The 21,707-nt window shown below is 36.0% G+C and overlaps 2 protein-coding genes across 3 annotated transcripts in view; both read right to left on the bottom strand.

The window, feature by feature from the left end:
• LOC137177088 (proteoglycan 4-like) overlaps positions 1–21,707 on the bottom strand; it is a 29,628-nt gene that overhangs the window by 5,634 nt on the left and 2,287 nt on the right. The gene's annotated exons all lie outside the window — the stretch shown is intronic.
• LOC137177090 (OX-2 membrane glycoprotein-like) lies at positions 5,092–20,146 on the bottom strand. Its single transcript, XM_067583208.1, has 7 exons — positions 20,083–20,146; positions 14,246–14,587; positions 13,647–13,955; positions 13,538–13,567; positions 13,341–13,431; positions 13,135–13,165; positions 5,092–5,935 (listed from the first exon to the last, which is right to left on the bottom strand). The coding sequence occupies exons 1-6, from the start codon at positions 20,135–20,137 to the stop codon at positions 13,135–13,137; spliced, it is 858 nt and encodes a 285-aa protein (XP_067439309.1). The 5' UTR covers positions 20,138–20,146; the 3' UTR covers positions 5,092–5,935.

Below are 21,707 nucleotides of genomic sequence, written 5' to 3'. Positions count from 1 at the left end.
GATTCACTGATTTGTAGATTGGGTTCATGCAGCTCTGCAAAGACAAAACATTAAAAAATATCACATGGAGCAAGTTGTTAAATTTTTTTTTGCTGATTTCCTCTGTTTTCTAACATTATACATCAAATATATTTGGGCTTTAGACTGAGTAAAACAAGCATTTTAAGAAATGTTTGGCTTCTTGAACATTATGATGAGCAGTTGTCTCTGTTTCCTACATTTCATTTCACAAATTGAGGAATGTTATATAATCATAATATAATTGAAATATCATGACCATCATGTCTTCTTACATTTGGGAAGAAAATCAGCTTTTATGACAGTTGGATGCAAAGTGTGTGAAATGCAGAGTATGTACAACATGATGTTTGTGGTGTGGAGTATTTGTATTTCATGGCAAAATGACGGCAAGCAGACAATTTAACAGTCATCATTTCTAACTGCCAGCAATGTGAAACAAGTTAAAACTGTAATTTGCCACAAATATGTCTTCAAAAGTGAAGAAAGGAGCTCACCATAGAGTTGGAGGCAGGTTCTGCCTGTCAGAGAACCATCAGGATATGTGTTAAACAAACAGAGATAGCAGCCTTCATCCTGCTCCATCACCTTCCTGATAACTATGGAGCAGTTCTGCAGTCCAGCATCTTTAAACTCCACTTTCCCCTGAAAATCAGCATTCACCGTTTGCCCAAAGTATTTGTTGTAGGTGACAAGATTCTTCTTCTTCCCATCAGGTGAAAGTTTCTGCCATGTGACCTGAAGAACATCTCTAGACTGCATGAGCTGACAGCTGAAGGGGACCTCTTCTCCTACTGCTGCCATCACAGCCTGTTGTGTTTCTATCACAACTGTTAGACCTGCATGGAGGAAAAGAAATGACAGTCATAGACGTCACGTCGAGGTTTTTGCTACAGATTAACATTGTGATTTATAATCAGGGTTGGAAGGGTGACTTTTAAAATGTAATCCAGGGAGAACTGGGTTATCAACTAGGTTCGTTCTCACATTCATTAGATCTCACTCCCTAGAGGGTGCTGTTTAAAAATGTTGGTACCAAAATTTTCAGAATTGGGGTCAAAGGTCACTTACAAGGTCATTTCAGGAGTAAGACACTTGACATTGAGCTGAGAAGACTTTTAGTGTTTTTTATGTCAAAATTTAAATATCCAGCTCTTCACTGTTTCTCTTCTAGGCTTTTACACAATCTGTTTATCATAAAACAACTATTGCCAGTAAAAAGTATGAAGGGAGAAATATAGTTTAGATAGTTTTTTCCTTAGTTACACTATAACATGTGGTTGTTGGGGATGTTTGTCACATTCTCTTCTTTGTTGGCATATACATGCATGGTGTGATATATCCAGTCTTTTTTTTCTTTTTACATAGAAAAATTGGCAGGAATTTTGTCAGGAAGACAAATAACGACCAAAGTCCACCAGATCAAATGCTCAGGGTAGTCAGAGAGGTGAAGCTGCACAATATTGTTATATAAGGACAAAAAATGCACTTACAGCAATGATTTTTCCTGTTCTCTCGAAGCAGGAGATGTGTTAGGTTGTTGCATTTCAGTGAAATTAAACCTTTTAAATTCATTTTTAAGATTTTTATTTTTCTTCATTAAAATAACAGGAACAACCAACCAACAGTGTGTGACTACCAACCCCACAATGGTGATGGTTGTCACAAGTCCACAAGATGTATTTGACAGTCCACATCTTTGGAGCAGAATAAGCTGAAGGGGAGTAAAGTCATTCAATTCCTACCTGACACTTTAGGCTTCCATTAAACATTAAAAGGGAATCTATTAAAGGCCCCATGAAATGAAAAACACATTTTCCTAGTTTTAATCCTGTGCCCCTGTATTAATTGTTCATTTATCTCTTGTTATATGCCAAATATATGCCAAAAAATCAGTATCAGAGTATTTTTTCATCAAAATCCCTGTCTTTTCTCTTCCTGCAAAATAGTTTCAAATGTTTGATGATTCATGGTGACTAAATTTCATCATATAATCATCATATAAAACCAATGGAAATTTTAGGAAGTGGCCTGGGATGACCACAGCCACCCCTGAAATCTAATTGGCCACCCCAGACCTGATAAGTAATTAGTCAAGTTCATCAACATGATAAGGTGGGAAAAACACTGTCATTTTTCAATTAGTTAAACTGAGTAAGAGCAGTCTATGGAATTTAAGAGATTTTTACTCATGCAGATGAGAAAAATTGTTTATGATTGTGTATGCTCAACATTGTTTCTGTATTGGTAGTAAATGTTAAGGTGCAATTTACACATGTAGGTACTTGTAGCATTGTGTACGATATTTTTAAGGTAAGTGAAATCCACTGAGAACTTAAAAGCAGAGCTGATGCAAACGGATTTAACGCCACAATGATATGAATAACATCGCTGACAAGTGTATCAAATATGTTTTACACAGGTAACCCCCCACTAGCTCTGTGTCCCATCTTGGCCACTCCAGTCAAAATGTCTGTATAAAACCACACTTCACCGTTTTGTGAGTCGTGGTAGCTTACAGAGCATTATGGAGAGAGATAGAAAGAGACTAATTCATTGTTTCCTCCCTCTTCCTCCTCCTGCTCTAACAACAGGTGAGGTGTGTGTGTGTGGAGCAAGCCCCGCCCAGTTAGTAACGGTCCAATCAAAGTGAAGGATTTGATTTGAATTTAAAATGTGACCTTCAACCCTGATCTCCCTCACCTGTTAAAAATGTAATCAGTAACCTAATCCAAGTACCACAATATTAAAGTAATGCAACTTGATTGCTTTCCGTTAATTTTGGATTACTTCAATACCAAATGTGCAAATAAAGACAAGAGTAAATAAATATCAATAATATGAATTTAACTTCACCATGTAAGACAACAGAACAGTCAATGACAGTTTTAATACAGTTCTCGCGCAACTGTGTGTTTCAGTGTTCAGCCAGCAGATAACAGCAGAGTCAGAGATTGATTTATTTTAAACTATCACTTAGCAAATGACAAACGGAACCGATAATGTTATTTACTATCGGTGTGACAGCAGTGTGTGTGCAGCTCTCTGCTTCCACCGCCTGCAGGTATAGTGGGCTTGACAACCGCCCGCTGCAGCTTTCATGATTACAGAGACACATTGCTGCGAGCAAGCACAAAGTGCTCTCAAATTAATATTACCAATCCCCCTTTTTACAAAATGTAACGATAATCTGAATACGTATTTTTTTCTGTAACTGTAACAGTAAGCAGTCACCTTTTTGTATCCTAACATAATGCTGTTACATGCATTGCGTTACTAACATACATTATAATAACTTATTCCTTTTTCTTACCTTTTGGAAATACCTCCACAATAAAAAGGAAATATAAGACTGCACGGTTCGCCATTGCTGCCGCATGTGCGCCAATTTTTTAAAAATTCAGGTGTGCAGACAGGTCTGCCTATGGGAGACTAGGACTGTACTAATCCAGGTGTACAGCAGGTAGGTGTCAATATGAAAATAATATAAGTAATCCCTAGAATGAATCTGCCTATAAACAACATAACGAGATTTACTTCAATGTCGAATAAACTGCTGATTTAACCAACTGTTGCTGTTTTGCTCTAAAAAAAATCTTATTTATCAGAACATAAACTGATTCCCCCTGTTATAGTGGAACATACCGCTCCTACAAATCATTGGGATACATCCAGGATTTGAACATTAATTACTTTCGCTTTCGTTCGTCAGGACTTCCAGCAAAGCTTAAATTTACACACATTTGCCGCATTTAATATTGTTGTTGCACATTTAAGCCCTAGAATAACCACGTGTGGGAGGTCATAGTAGTAATCCCCAAAAGTAAAGAGTTATTATTCAAAACGACGGAGGCCAATTCAATATTCTTCCTTTTTAATATCTGAAAACACAAACATTGATATGTTAAATATGCATAGTCCTTTTCTATATGCTATTTTGAAGAAAGGAATTACACTTTTTCACATGAGAAAAAAGTTTTGGCGATGTAAATGTTCCTGTTGCAGGTTACCACTGGAAAATCATACTACGGCTATAGATGTGAGGCTGAGGTTTTTGCTACAGCTTTTATGATGTAATGAGGCAGTCAAAATTTGAAAAGCTACAGTTATTTTTAGGTTTACCCTCACAATTCACTACGAAGTTTTTTGACTTCAGGAAGTAATAAAACATGTTTTAACAAAAAATTAAGATTGTATTTGTTTACATAAGGAATAGTGTAGAAAACTATAACTTTTTCTTTTCTTTTCTTGAAGATGTGATTTGATGTCTAGAGATATCCATCCTACTTTTATTTGTGATTTAGTGGATTGAGTTGTTAAGTGATTTGTTTTCTCAATTATTTAAGAGATGAACTTATTGAGTTATTGTAGCCTTTGTGTTAGACCGGTGTTGGTTGTTGTGTGTCTTAATAGTTGTATTATGAATTGTGAGACTTACTGTGAGTATAAATGTCACAGATATGTATTGATGAATCATCTGTTATTAAAGTATTGTTAAAAAATACTTATGGAGACCCCAGGAAGAGCCACTGTCACAATACAGTAGTTAATTGAGATGTAAACAACAAACAAAAAAACAATACCTACTCAAAACAAATGACGCTAAAACAAAATACAACATACATTATAATTACAGTTTTCTTCTTCTTACCTTTTGGAAATACCCCCACCATAAAAAGAAAATATAAGACTGTACGGTTTGACACTGATGCTGCATGTGCACTAAAACTCAAACAGAGCCCTTTGCAGACTGGTCTGAACATTTATATATGTTAAATATGTATAGTCCTTTCCCATATGCAATTTGAAAAAAGGAATTACACTTTTTCACATGAGAAATACAATTTTGGTGATGTAAATGTTTCTGTTGCAGGTTACCCCTGGAAAGTTATAATTAAGTAATAAATTGTAGGCTACAGTAATACTGATACCTAATGTGACAGGTGAGGAACACTGACATGATTTTACAATGACTATCCTGGATTTAGTAACTTCATGTCTCAACCTTGCTTATGAAAAAAATCTGCAGCAGACATTGAGGCACAGTTAGGAATAAATTACATTATCAGAAAATGAAGGTTTGATAGCTCCTTTATTGTTGTCTTTGTTCGCATTAGAAGATATAACCTAATAGCAGTGGCACTAGCAGCAGTAATACCAATTTTAACCAACACTTTCCAAAAATCACAGTGGAAGGAGAAAATTGTTTCATGTCACACAAAGTCTAACATGTATCTGAGGATCTATAAACAAATGTGAATCTTGAAAATTGCTAGATTGGAGCTTTTCTCCTGGTGGTTTCTTTGTTTTGTTGCATGTTAATTTAACAGGAATAATACATGTTCATTTTTACATTCAATGATCTGTAATTTCATCTCTGACATTACTAGGTTTGTATGACAAAAAATAAAAAATAAAATAAGAGGAAATAAATACTGCAAAGACCAAAACCAGAATCTATTTACATTCTACAAAAATATGGATAAAACAGTAAATTGGTGTAAAACAATAAGAATTTACAAAATACTTGGTAAAGTTTAAAGTCCCAACAAACAGCAAGAAAGAAGAGAAACTGATTGTATTCAACATGTCAGAGACATTAAAGTAGTTCCTCTCTGAGAAAAAGGTAACATAACATCAAACATCAATAACTTATTTTATCTTAAAATGGTAAAAAAAAACACATTTTGATTCTTTTACAATGTCTGAACATTTTACCAACACATGCTTTGATGCAGCTTTGTTCAAGTCTGACTGACTTCATATTGAAACTACAGTCTTTGTAGGTTGTTAGTGACTAAATAGACTTCTAACTGTAGAAGATGATGGTTCTGGTTTCTCCTCTTTTGGATCTTTCTTCTCAGGTGACCGTTTCCTGATCTGCTCGTTCTCCTTCTCCATTAAAGGTGTTTTGCACCTTCAGATAAAAACAAGACATGAGTCAGTTTCCACTCACATTATTACAATACATCATACATATTTCTATCACTGAATGACTCTGACAGTTAACAGTTATGTGGATAAACAGGCTGACTATGAGTACACAATGGACCATGAAGAGTAAAGTGCATCAGAATCAGCTTCATGTATAAATAACACATTAGTTAGAGAGATATAGAGACAGAAAGGAACTTAAATGCCAAAATAGAGAGAAGACAGATTCAATCATTTTCTGAAGAAGCAATTAATAATAAATATGTGAATAATTATGAAATTATCTTACTCATCAGGGTCTTGGATTGATTTTTGTGGCGTCTTCATCTCCTCAGCATCCCTGTGTGACAGACTGAAGGATTTAAGAACATTTATATATTATTTATTTATAGATGTTGTCTGTATAGATTCTTTAAGCTCTGTGTATCCTCTAAATGTCAATAAATTATTACCATATTAACTGTGAGACACTGGTATCACAACAAGACAGATATTGAGATAAAAGTTGAAATTACCTGTTCTTATGTTTATGTCTGAGCAGGACAGTGACAACAGTGATGACTACAGCAACACAAACAACGGCCACTGTCGCAAACGATGCAACGATCAAAGTGAAATCTATGAGAAAAAGAGGAAAAAATGTGATATGAACACTAAACATTCATAAAGCAACTACAGTTTAAATGTGAATTTTGACTTGAGACAACTTTAAGTTTAACTTACTCTCATCAGATCCAGATTCATCATCAAAACCTGAAGAAAGAAAACTAAATATCAGAATCATAAAGTGATAATCAGTCTATAAATCTGTGGTTTTTGAAGTGTTTCTCACCATCAGCAGACGATTGTTTCACTGCAGGAATCGTCTTAAACACCTGAATTTCAGGGACTGAGAGCAGTCGTGCTGCACATCCAACTTGTGCACCATTTCCATGGAAACCAGACAGCACAGCTGTGGTGGTGACAGTGACTGTACCGTTGGTGTTGGTGACACTGACTGTGCTGTTGTGAGAGAAGTAGAGGTCTTGTTGTGGGACATTCAGAGTTACTGTGGGAGCAGGACGACCTGTGGCCGAGCAGGACACAACTGTCTCTTCAGTAGAGTTTGATTCTCTGATTTGTAGAATGGGTTCATGCAGCTCTGCAAAGACGAAACATTAAAGAAATACTGTTTCACATGAATTCATTTCTTACAAAGACATCAGCTTTGACATGATACTTTGTGTCCAGTATGTTAGTTTGTTTGGCCTAGAAAGAATCACCTGCTACTGGTGACGCAGCATCTGTCACTTTCATGCTGCTCTATATTTTGTTGCAGCTCTATATGAAAACACTGTACATGAACATAAATGCACAGAAGCACAGCTTTTTCTTCACTTTTTGCATTTTGTGGTGCGAAAATACAGTTATTGTCATGTGTGACAGTAAAAAAACAAAAAGCAATTTCATAGCAAACAGACAAATAAACGTAATTTTAATCTGCCATTTACTTGCATGTGAGAGTGGAGATACATTATGAAACAGGTTAAAGTTGTAATTCTTGAGCAGGAATGTATTTAATACTGGAAATACAGACATACAACTAAATTATTTGGGTTTTTAGACATTTCATGGACAAAATGATAAATTGAGAAAAATAATCAACAGATTAATCAATTATGAAAATAAGTTTCAGGTCTAGTCCTCACCATAGAGTTGGAGGCAGGTTCTGCCTGTCAGAGAACCATCAGGAAACGTGTTAAACTAACAGAGATAGCAGCATTCATCCTGATCCATTGCCTCCCTGATAACTATGGAGCAGTTCTGCAGTCCAGCATCTTTAAACTCCACTTTCCCCTGAAAACCAGGATTCACTGTTTGTCCAAAGTGTTCATTGTAGGTGACAAGATTCTTCTTTTTCCCCTCAGGTGAAAGTTTCTGCCATGTGACCTGAAGAACATCTCTAGACTGCATGAGCTGACAGCTGAGATGGACATCTTCTCCTACTGCTGCCATCACAGTCTGCTGTGTTTCTATCAGAACTGTTTGACCTGCATGGAGGAAAAGAAACAACAGTTATAGATGTGACACTGAGGCTTTTGCTACAGCTTAACATTATGATTTATAATCAGGGTTGGAAGGGTGACTTTTAAAAAGTAATCCAGGGAGAACTGGGTTGATTGTCACATTCATTCGATGTCGGTCCCTAGAGGGTGCTGTTAAAAAATGTTATAAGGACAAAAAATGCACTTATAGCAATGATTTTTCCTGTTCTCTCGAAGCAGGAGATGTGTTAGGTTGTTGCATTTCAGTGAAATTAAACCTTTTAAATTAATTTTTAAGATTTTTATTTTTCTTCATTAAAATAACAGGAACAACCAACCAACAGTGTGTGACTACCAACCCCACAATGGTGATGGTTGTCACAAGTCCACAAGATGTATTTGACAGTCCACATCTTTGGAGCAGAATAAGCTGAAGGGGAGTAAAGTCATTCAATTCCTACCTGACACTTTAGGCTTCCATTAAACATTAAAAGGGAATCTATTAAAGGCCCCATGAAATGAAAAACACATTTTCCCAGTTTTAATCCTGTGCCCCTGTATTAATTGTTCATTTATCTCTTGTTATATGCCAAATATATGCCAGAAATCAGTATCAGAGTATTTTTTCATCAAAATCCCTGTCTTTTCTCTTCCTGCAAAATAGTTTCAAATGTTTGATGATTCATGGTGACTAAATTTCATCATATAATCATCATATAAAACCAATGGAAATTTTAGGAGGTGGCCTGGGGTGACCACAGCCACCCCTGAAATCTAATTGGCCACCCCAGACCCGATAAGTAATTAGTCAAGTTCATCAACATAATAAGGTGGGAAAAACACTGCCATTTCCTTCCACTATAGTAATGATAAGACTGAGGCCATGAGAGCAGATCTCTAGTCAGCTGACTTTTTATCATGAATCAAGGTACATGCTGGCCGTCAGGACTCAGGACAGCTTGTGACCACAAGCTGAGCTAATGCCGCAATGATATGAATAACATTCCTGAGACCTGTTTATAATATGTTTTGCACATGTAAAAAAAAGTGTAATGGGACTGTTATGGTGACAAAATAGAGTCTTTCTCCTCTTACTCCTGTAAGTGTTGTGGACATTGGTTTGGGGTCACATACAAGTGTTTGAATTTGAATTTGAATGTACATGTGGGGCTGGGATATGTGTATGTGCTGGAAGCATTAGTGTTTCACGCTAGTGATTAGCATATATAATTCACAGTGTAATGTGTGTTAATAGATAGCATTAATGACCATTTTGATGCAACAAAGCCTGTGAAATGTTTAGCTTATGTACAGTTTTGTTTAATAGCATTTTACTGTGTCGTGTAGGTAATGTTATTTGTGTTCAGAGTGTATAAGAGTGAGATTATTGCTAGAATACAGGTAGTTAACCAGCCAAGTTAAACCTGTGAGCCTGTAGAGATGTAGGCTGGAAAGTGAGGTTTATTTTACTTCTCTGCCTTACTTACACTGTCTACAGTAGGTCATTAAGTAAACACAGTAAAAGGTGTAAAGTGATGTTTTCAATTAGTTAAACTGAGTAAGAGCAGTCTATGGAATTTAAGAGATTTTTACTCATGCAGATGAGAAAAATTGTTTATGATTGTGTATGCTCAACATTGTTTCTGTATTGGTAGTAAATGTTAAGGTGCAATTTACACATGTAGCTACTTGTAGCATTGTGTACGATGTTTTTAAGGTAAGTGAAGTCCACTGAGAACTTTAAAGCAGGACTGTAAGCTAAAGTTATTACAGTGAAGTTCACAGCTCAGAGATAGTAGAGCTGATGCAAGCGGACTTAACGCCACAATGATATGAATAACATCGCTGACAAGTGTATAAAATATGTTTTACACAGGTAAACCCCCCACTAGCTCTGTGTCCCATCTTGGCCACTCCAGTCAAAATGTCTGTATAAAACCACACTTCACTGTTTTGTGGGTCGTGGTAGCTTACAGAGCAACATGGAGAGAGATAGAAAGAGACTAATTCATTGCTTCCTCCCTCTTCCTCCTCCTGATCTAACAACAAGTGAGGTGTGTGTGTGTGTGTGTGTGTGTGTGTGTGTGTGTGTGTGTGGAGCAAGCCCCGCCCGGTTAGTAACGGTCCGAAGGATTTGATTTGCAACCCTGCTCTCCCTCACCTGTTAAAAATGTAATCAGTAACCTAATCCAAGTACCACAATATTAAAGTAATGCAACTTGATTGCTTTCCGTTAATTTTGGATTACTTCAATACCAAATGTGCAAATAAAGACAAGAGTAAATAAATATCAATAATATGAATTTAACTTCACTATGTAAGACAACAGAACAGTCAATGGCAGTTTTAATGCAGTTCCAGAGCAACTGTGTGTTTCAGTGTTCAGCCAGCAGATAACAGCAGAGTCAGAGATTGATTTATTTTAAACTATCGTTTAGCAAATGACAAACGGAACCGAGCGCTGACTACAACGGAGCGCGTCTCCTCATGCAGTGACTATAATGTTATTTACTATCGGTGTGACAGCAGTGTGTATGCAGCTCTCTGCTTCCACTGCCTGCAGGCATAGTGGGCTTGACAACCGCCCGCTGCAGCTTTCATGATTACAGAGACACATTGCTGCAAGCAAGCACAAAGTGCTCTCAAATTAATACTTATAATCACCCTTTTTTACTAAATGTAACGATAATCTGAATACGTATTTTTTCTGTAACTAACTACGTAAAGCCGTTACATGCATTACGTTACTAACGTACATTATAATCACGGATTACTTTTTCTTACCTTTTGGAAATACCTCCACAATAAAAAGGAAATATAAGACTGCACGGTTTGCCATTGCTGCTGCATGTGCGCCAAAATTTTTAAATTTCAGCTGTGCAGACAGGTCTGCCTATGGGAGACTAGGACTGTACTAATCCAGGTGTACAGTACGTAGCTGTCAATATAAAAATAATATAATCCCTAGAATAAATCCCTCTATACACAACATAACAGTAATCATTTTAGTGTCGAATAAACTGCTCATTTAACCAGCTGCTGCTGTTTTTTTCTGGGAAAAAAATTCGATATTACCAGAACACAAACTGATTCCCCCTGTTATAGTGGAACATCCCGCTCCTACAAATCATTGGGATACATCCAGGATTTGAACATGAATTACTTTCGGTTTCGGGCGTCAGTACTTTCAGTAACGTTTAGATTTGCACACATTTGATACATTTAATATTGTTGTTGCACATTTAAGCCCTAAAATAACCACATGTAGGAGCTTATAGTAGTAATCCCTAAAAACGTTAGAGGCCAATTCAGTTTTCTTCCTTTTTAATATCTTGGCGTTGTTGAATATGATGTGAAGCTGAAAAAACAAACATTTACATATGTTAAATATGCGCAGTCCTTTCCTATAGGTTATTTTGAATAAAGGAACCAACTGCAACGTACATTATAATTACGGATTCCTTTTCTTACGTTTTGGAAATACCTCCACCATAAAAAGGAAATATTAGGCTGCACGGTTTGCCATTGCTGCTGTATGTGCACCAAAATTCAAACAAAGCGCTTTGTAGACAGGTCTGATGTGAGAGGCTGAAAAAACAAACGTTTACATATGTTAAATATGCAAAGTCCTTTTATATATGTTATTTTGAGCAAAGGAATTATGCTTTTTCACATGAGAAATACAATGTTGGCGATGTAAATGTTTCTGTTGCAGGTTACCACCATAAATTAATAAATTGTAGGCTACAGTAATACTGATACCTTATGTGACAGATGAGAAACACTGATGTGATTTTATAAAGACTATCCTGAATTTAATAAATTCATGTCTCAACACTTCCACAATAAATCTGTATGAACAGGGACCTCCAGCGGCCATGTTGTGAAATTGCTTATGAAAAAAATTGAGGAACAGTTGGGAATAAATGATATTATGAAGAAAATGAAAGTTTGATAGCTCCTTTATTGTTGTCTTCATTAGCATTAAAATACATAATAGCAGTGGCAGCAGTAGCAGTAATACCAATTTTAACCAACACTTTCCAAAAATCATAGAGGAAGAAGAAAAATATTTCATGTCACACAAAGTCTAACATGTATCTGAGGATCTATCAATAAATGTCAATCTTGAAAATTGCTAGATTGGAGCTTTCTTCTGATGTTTTCTTTATTTTGTTGCATGTTAATTTAACACAAGAATAATACATGTTCATTTTTATATTCAATGATCTGTAATTTCATCTCTCCCATTATTAGGTTTGTATGACAAAAAATAAAAAAGAAGGAAATAAGCAGCAGTAAATGGTGCAAAGAACAAAACCAGAATCTATTTACATTTTACAAAAATATGGATGGATGCAACAATAAATTGGTGTAAAACAATAAGAATTTACAAAATACTTGGTAAAGTTTAAAGTCCCAACAAACAGCAAGAAAGAAGAGAAACTGGTTGTATTCAACATGTCAGAGACATTTAATTTAACTCAATTAACATTTAAAAAAAATCATCATGAAAACTTTTGTGTACTTTTTTAAATTGTATATCTGAAGATATAAGATGAGAGATTCATCTTGTTCAGGACACATTTTGATTCTTTTACAATGTCTGAACATTTTACCAACACATGCTTTGATGCAGCTTTGTTCAAGTCTGACTGACTTTGTATTGAAACTCTTGTGAAAGTCTTGTGGATTGTTTGTCACTAAATAGATCTTTAACTGTGTGTTAAGATGGTGGTTCTGGTTTCTCCCCTTTTGGATTTTTCTTCTGAGATGTCTGTCACCTAATCTGATGGTTCTCCAGATTCATTAAAAGGTGTTTTGTACCTTCAGATAAAAACAAGACATGAGCCAAGTTCCACTCACATTATTACAATACATCATACATATTTCTATCACTGAATGACTCTGACAGTTAACAGTTATGTGGATAAACAGGCTGACTATGAGTACACAATGGACCATGAAGAGTAAAGTGCATCAGAATCAGCTGCATGTATAAATAACACATTAGTTAGAGAGATATAGAGACAGAAAGGAACTTAAATACTAACCCTAACCCTAACCATAACAGACAAAGAGAAGACAGATTAAATAATTTCTGAAGAAGCAATTAATAATAAATATAAACAAGTGAATAATTATGAAATTGTCTCACTCATAGGATCTCCTGATCTCTTTCAGCGTCCCTGTGTGACAGAATGAAGGATTTAAGAACATTTATATATTATTTATTTATAGGTGTTGTCTGTATAGATTCTTTAAGCTCTGTGTTTCCTCTTAATGTCAATAAATTATTACCATATTAACTGTGAGACACTGGTATCACAACAAGACAGATATTGAGTTGAAAGTTGAAATTACCTGTTCTTATATTTACATATGACGACAGTGACGACTACAGCAACACAAACAACGACCACTGCTGTGATCAGTGTAACGATCAAAGTGAAATCTATGAGAAAAAGAGAAAAACATGTGATATGAAACACTAAACATTCATAAAGCAACTACAGTTTAAATGTGAATTTTGACTTGAGACAACTTTAAGTTTAACTTACTCTGATCAGATCCAGATTCATCATTAAAACCTGAAGAAAGAAAATCAAATATCAGAATCATAAAGTGATAATCAGTTTATAAATCTGTGGTTTTGGAAGTGTTTCTCACCATCAGCAGACGATTGTTTCACTGCAGGAATCGTCTTAAACACCTGAATTTCAGGGACTGAGAGCAGTCGTGCTGCACATCCAACCTGTGCACCGTTTCCATGGAAACCAGACAGCACAGCTGTAGTGGTGACGGTGATTGTACCGTTGGTGTTGGTGCCACTGACTGTGCTGTTGTGAGAGAAGTAGAGGTCTTGTTGTAGGACATTCAGAGTTACTGTGGGAGCAGGACGACCTGTGGCCGAGCAGGACACAACTGTCTCTTCAGTAGAGTTTGATTCTCTGATTTGTAGAATGGGTTCATGCAGCTCTGCAAAGACAAAACATTAAAAAATATCACATGGAGCAAGTTGTTAAAAAAAACAACTGTTTGCTACTTTCTCCTCTTTTATAACATTATGAATCAAATATATTTGGGGCAGCATCTCTCACTTAAAAAAAAACATTTCATTTCACAAATAGGGGAAATTATTTGGGCATTTCGGACAATTTAACTGCCATCTGTTTAAGCCCTGCAGGTGGAGAAGATGTGCCATGTGAAACAAGTTAAAACTGTAATTCACAATGAATATGTCTTCAAAAGTGAAGAAAGGAGCTCACCATAGAGTTGGAGGCAGGTTCTGCTTGTCAGATAACCATCAGGATACGTGTTAAACAAACAGAGATAGCAGCCTTCATCCTGCTCCATCACCTTCCTGATAACTATGGAGCAGTTCTGCAGTCCAGCATCTTTAAACTCCACTTTCCCCTGAAAACCAGGAATCACTGTTTGTCCAAAGTATTTGTTGTAGGTGGCAAGATTCTTCTGCTTCCCCTCAGGTGAAAGTTTCTGCCATGTGACTTGAAGAACATCTCTAGACTGCATGAGCTGACAGCTGAGATGGACATCTTCTCCTACTGCTGCCATCACAGTCTGCTGTGTTTGTATCACAACTGTTAGACCTGCATGGAGGAAATTAAATGACAGTTATAGATGTGAGGCTGAAGTTTTTGCTACAATTTAACATTGTGATTTATAATCAGGGTCTGGAGGGTGACTTTTAAAATGTAATCCAATACAATTACTAATCCGGGGAGGACTGGGTTGGTTTGTCACATTCATTAGATGTTGCTCCTTAGAGAGCACCCTACTAAAAAATGTTGTTCAGGATTAAGATTTGACATTGAGGTGAGAGGACTTTTAGTGTTTTTCATGTCAAAATTTAAATATCCAGCTCTTACGTGTTTCTCTTCTAGGCTTTTACACAATCTGTTTATGATAAAACAATTATTACCATTAGAAAGTATGAAAGGAGAAATATAGTTTAGATAGTTTTTTTTAGCTATGCTACAAAATGTGGTTGTTAACTTTGCTGGTAGCAAAAAATCCCAGTTGGGGAAGCTTATCACATTCTCTTCTTTGCTGGCATATACACGCATGGTGTGATATATCCAGTCCTTTCTTTCTTTTTACATAGAAAAATGAGCAGGAATTTTGTCAGGAAGACAAACAAGGGCCAAACTCCACCAGATGTAATGCTCAGGGTAGTCAGAGAGGTGAAGCTGCACAATATTGTTATATAAGCATAAAAAATGCACTTATACTGATGAGTTTTCCTGTTTTTTTTCTCTCTCGATGCAAGAAATGTGTTAGGTTGTTGCATTTCAACAAAATTAAAGGTTTTAAATTCCTTTTTAAGATTGCCTCCATTTTTTATTTTTCCTCATTAAAATAACAGAGACAAAAAATCCCAAAGTGTGTGACTACCAACCCCACGATGGGAGTGGTTGTCACAAGTCCCCAAGACATATTTGACAGTCCACATCTGTTGAACAGAATAAGCTGAAGGAGAGTAAAGTCACGCCATTCCTACCTGACACTTTAGGCTTCCATTAAACATTAAAAGGGAATCTATTAAAGGCCCCATGAAATGAAAAACACATTTTCCCAGTTTTAATCATTTGTCCTTGTTTTAATTGTTCATCTATCTCTTGTTATATGCCAAATATATGTCAAAAAATCAGTATCAGAGTATTTGTAACATCAAAATCCCTGTCTTTTCTTTTCCTGTACAAAAATGCTTCCAATCAAATGTGACTTTGGGCCAGTAGCTAGACACAAATGGTCATATAAAACCGCACTTCACAGTTTGTGGGTCGTAGTAGCTAAGAGAGAGAGAAGAGATGTGTGTTTGGGCAAATACTTGGTTTTCATTTTCAAAACAATGTGGCTGAGATCTACTTCATTCATCTCTTCCTCTTCCTCCTCCTCCTCAACAACAGGCGAGGGTCCGAGAGGAGCAAACAGTTCTCTGCAGCTCTGTAGGGCACATGACGTGTAAGTCCCGCCCACTTTTTAGCGGTCCAATCAAATGCGAGATTTGATCTAAATCAATCCTGTAGCTGTACACAACTCATTTCCCGATTCACTGGGAAATGAGTCACAGTGCTGAAGCTAAAGACGCTCTAACTTCATTTTCACTGGGACTTGAATGAGGGATTCAGATGAAAGTAAAAAGTGTGACCCACATCAAGCTGCAACTTTCATGATGACAGAGACACATAGCTGTAAGAGCGGTCAAATTGTAATCCTGCTAATAACCCCCCTTTTTACTAAATGTAACGCTAATCTGAGTGCGTTTTTTTATATATAACTGTAACAGTATACAATCACCTTTCTTTGTAACGCCGTTACATGTATTCAGTTACCCCTCATGCCTGTTTATGATGTAATGACGCAGTCATTAACAAAATGTTAAAAGCTACACAGTTATTTTTAGGTTTAACCTACTCACAATGAATGACTTAAAAAAAACTGTAATATACATTAGAATTAAAGATGTATTTTTCTTACCTTTTGGATATAACTCCAGCACAAAAAGGAAATATAAGACTGCACGGTTTGCCATTGCTGCTGCATGTACAAGCCAAAAATTTAATGTCTTGCTATGCACAGGTCTGTCTACAGGAGACTAGGACTATACTAATCCATGTGTACAGTAGGTGGGTGTCAATATAAAAATAATAAATAATCCCTGGAATAAATCTATCTATAAACAACATAACGGGATTCCCTTCAATGTCGAATAAGCTGCTGATTTAACCAGCTGCTGCTGTTTTGCTCTAAAATAAATTCGATATAACCAGCAGATAAACTGAAACTCCACCAGATCTAATGCTCAGGGTAGTCAGAGAGGTGAAGCTGCACAATTTTGTTATATGAGGACAAAAAATGCACTTACAGCAATGATTTTTCCTGTTCTCTCGAAGTAGGAGATGTGTTAAGTTGTTGCATTTCAATGACATTAAACCTTTTAAATTCATTTTTAAGATTTTTATTTTTCTTTATTAAAATAACAGGAACAACCAACCAACAGTGTGTGACTACCAACCCCACAATGGTGATGGTTGTCACAAGTCCACAAGGTGTATTTGACAGTCCACATCTTTGGAACAGAATAAACTGAAGGGGAGTAAAGTCATTCAGTTCCTACCTGACACTTAAGGCTTCCATTAAACATTAAAAGGGAATCTATTAAAGGCCCCATGAAATGAAAAACATATTTTCCCAGTTTTAATCCTGTGCCCCTGTATTAATTGTTCATTTATCTCTTGTTATATGCCAAACATATGCCAAAAAATCAGTATCAGAGTATTTTTCATCAAAATCCCTGTCTTTTCTCTTCCTGCAAAATAGTTTCAAATGTTTGATGATTCATGATGACTAAATTTCATCATATAATCATCATATAAAACCAATGGAAATTTTAGGAAGTGGCCTGGGATGACCACAGACACCCCTGAAATCTAATTGGCCACCCCAGACCTGTAAGTAATTAGTCAAGTTCATCAACATAATAAGGTGGGAAAAACACTGCCATTTCCTTCCACCATAGTAATGATAAGACTGAGGCCATGAGAGCAGATCTCTAGTCAGCTGACTTTTTATCATGAATCGAAGGTACATGCTGGCCGTCAGGACTCAGGACAGCTTGTGACCACAAGCTGAGCTAATGCCGCAATGATATGAATAACATTCCTGAGACCTGTTTATAATATGTTTTGCACATATAAAAAAAAGTGTAATGGGACTGTTATGGTGACAAAATCGAGTCTTCCTCCTCTTACTCCTGTAAATGTTGTGGACATTGGTTTGGGGTCACATGCAAGTGTTTGAATTTGAATTTGAATGTAAATGTGGGGCTGGGATATGTGTATGTGCTGGAAGCATTAGTGTTTGACGCTAGCGATTAGCATATATAATTCACAGTGTAATGTGTGTTAATATATAGCATTAATGACCATTTTGATGCAACAAAGCCTGTGAAATGTTTAGCTTATGTACAGTTTTGTTTAATAGCATTTTACTGTGTCGTGTAGGTAATGTTATTTGTGTTCAGAGTGTATAAGAGTGAGATTATTGCTAGAATACAGGTAGTTAACCAGCCAAGTTAAACCTGTGAGCCTGTAGAGATGTAGGCTGGAAAGTGAGGTTTATTTTATTTCTCTGCCTTACTTACACTGTCTACAGTAGGTCATTAAGTAAACACAGTAAAAGGTGTAAAGTGATGTTTTCAATTAGTTAAACTGAGTAAGAGCAGTCTATGGAATTTAAGAGATTTTTACTCATGCAGATGAGAAAAATTGTTTATGATTGTGTGTGCTCAACATTGTTTCTGTATTGGTAGTAAATGTTAAGGTGCAATTTACACATGTAGGTACTTGTAGCATTGTGTACGATGTTTTTAAGGTAAGTGAAGTCCACTGAAAACTTTAAAGCAGGACTGTAAGCTAAAGTTATTACAGTGAAGTTCACAGCTCAGAGATAGTAGAGCTGATGCAAGCGGACTTAACGCCACAATGATATGAATAACATCGCTGACAAGTGTATAAAATATGTTTTACACAGGTAAACCCCCACTAGCTCTGTGTCCCATCTTGGCCACTCCAGTCAAAATGTCTGTATAAAACCACACTTCACTGTTTTGTGGGTCGTGGTAGCTTACAGAGCATTATGGAGAGAGATAGAAAGAGACTAATTCATTGCTTCCTCCCTCTTCCTCCTCCTGCTCTAACAGCAAGTGAGGTGTGTGTGTGGAGCAAGCCCCGCCCAGTTAGTAATGGTCCAATCAAAGCGAAGGATTTGATTTGAATTTAAAATGTGACCTACAATCCTGATCTCCCTCACCTGTTAAAAAAGTAATCAGTAACCTAATCCAAGTACCACAATATTAAAGTAATGCAACTTAATTGCTTTCCGTTAATTTTGGATTACTTCAATACCAAATGTGCAAATAAAGACAAGAGTAAATAAATATCAATAATATGAATTTAACTTCACTATGTGAGACAACAGAACAGTCAATGGCAGTTTTAATACAGTTCTCGCGCAACTGTGTGTTTCAGTGTTCAGCCAGCAGATAACAGCAGAGTCAGATTGATTTATTTTAAACTATCGTTTAGCAAATGACAAACTGAACCGAGCGCTGACTACAACGGAGCGTGTCTCCTCGTGCAGTGACTATAACGTTATTTACTATCGGTGTGACAGCAGTGTGTGAGCAGCTCTCACACAAAGTGCTCTCAAATTAATATTAATAATCCCCCTTTTTACTAAATGTAACGATAATCTGAATACGTATTTTTTCTGTAACTGTAACAGTAAACAGTCACCTTTTTTGTACCCTAACTACATAACGCTGTTACATGCATTGCGTTACTAACGTATATTATAATTATGGACTCTTTTTTCTTACCTTTTGGAAATACCTCCACCACAAAAAGGAAATATAAGACTGCACGGTTTGCCATTGCTGCCGCATGTGTGCCAAAATTTTTAAATGTCATCTGTGCAGACAGGTCTGCCTATGGGAGACTAGGACTGTACTAATCCAGGTGTACAGCAGGTAGCTGTCAATACAAAAATAATATAAGTAATCCCTAGAATAAATCCCTCTATACACAACATAACAGTAATCACTTTAGTGTCGAATAAAATGCTGATTTAAGCACTTGTTGCTGTTTTGCTCTAAAAAAAAATTCTATATTACCAGAACACAAACTGATCCCCCCTGTTATAGTGGAACATCCCGCTCTCGCAAGTCATTAGGATACGTTAAAGATTTGAACATTAACTACTTTCGCTTTCGGTTGTCAGTACTTTCAGCAAGTTTATATTAGCACACATTTGCTGCATCTAATATTGCTGTTGCACATTTAAGCCCTAAAATAACCACAGGTAGGAGGTTATAGAAGTAATTCCCAAAAGTATATAATTATTTTTCAGAACATTAGAGGCCAATTCAATATTCTTCCTTTTTCATATGTTGGCAGTGTTGCATATGATGTGAGGCTGAAAAAACAAACATTTATATATATATGCGTAGTCCTTTCTATGTTATTTTGAAGAAAGGAACCAACTGTAACGTACATTATAATAACGGATTTCTTTTTCTTACCTTTTGGAAAAACCTCCACCATAAAAAGGAAATATAAGACTGCACGGTTTGACATTGCTGCTGTATGTGCACCAAAATTCAAACAAAGCCCTTTGCAGATGGGTCTGATGTGAGAGGCTGAAACATTTATAGCCTATATGTTCAATATGCATAGTCCTTTCCTATATGTTATTTTGAAGCAAGGAATTATGAGCAATACAATGTTGGTGATGTAAATGTTTCTGTTGCAGGTTACCATCATAAATTAATAAATTGTAGGCTACAGTAATACTGATTCCTAATGTGACAGATGAGAAACACTGATGTGATTTTACAAAGACTGTCCTTTATTTAGTAACATCATGTCTCAACACACACAGTAAATCTGTATAAACAGCGACCTCCAGCGGTCATGTTGTGAAATTGATTTTGTGCAGCAGATATTGAGGCACAGTTGAGAAAAATGACATTATGAGGAAAATGACGGTTTGATAGCTCCTTTATTGTTGTCTTCGTTAGCATTAGAAGACATAATAGCAGTGGCAGCAGTAGCAGTAATACCAATTTTAACCAACACTTTCCAAAAATCACAGAGGAAGAAGAAAAATGTTTCATATCACACAAAGTCTAACATGTATCTAAGGATCTATCAATAAATGTCAGTCTTGAAAATTACTAGATTGAAGCTTTCCTCTGATGGTTTCTTTGTTTTGTTGCATGTTAATTTAACACAAGAATAATACACATTCATTTTTTAACATTCAATGATCTGTAATTTCATCTCTGACATTACTAGGTTTGTGTGACAAAAAAGAAAAAGAAAATAAGCAGCAGTAAATAGTGCAAAGAACAAAACCAGAATCTATTTACATTTTACAAAAATATGGATGGCTGTAACAATAAATCGGTGTAAAACAATAAGAATTTACAAAATACTTGGTAGAGTTTAAAGTCCCAACAAAAGCAAGAAAGAAGAGAATTGGTTGTATTCAACATGTCAGAGACATTAAAGTAGTTCCTCTCTGAGTAAAAGGTAACATTCAATAATTTATTTCATCTTAGGATGTTTAAAATGTTATTTAAAAAATGTGGTAAAATATAGTACAAAAACACCAGAACCTCTTTGTACATTGATATTTTCAATCTGGAGATATAAATTGAGAGATTCATCTTGTTCATTCTTTTACAATGTCTGAACATTTTACCAACACATGCTTTGATGCAGCTTTGTTCAAGTCTGACTGACTTTGTATTGAAACTACAGTCTTGTAGGTTATTTGTCACTAAACAGACTTCTTGCTATGCGTTTAGATGATGGTTCTGGTTTCTTCCCTTTTGGATTTTTCTTCTGAGATGTACGTTTCCTGATCTGCTGGTTCTCCTTCTCCATTAAAGGTGTCTTGGACCTTCAGATAAAAACAAGACATGAGTCAGTTTCCACTCACATTATTACAATACATCATACATATTTCTATCACTGAATGACTCTGACAGTTAACAGTTATGTGGATAAACAGGCTGACTATGAGTACACAATGGACCATGAAGAGTAAAGTGCATCAGAATCAGCTTCATGTATAAATAACACATTAGTTAGAGAGATATAGAGACAGAAAGGAACTTAAATGACAAAATAGAGAGAAGAC

The sequence above is a fragment of the Thunnus thynnus genome, chromosome 24 (assembly GCF_963924715.1).
Source record: "Thunnus thynnus chromosome 24, fThuThy2.1, whole genome shotgun sequence".
In the NCBI taxonomy this organism is placed as follows: Eukaryota; Metazoa; Chordata; class Actinopteri; order Scombriformes; family Scombridae; genus Thunnus; species Thunnus thynnus.
This window is presented reverse-complemented; position numbering and strand designations above follow the sequence as displayed.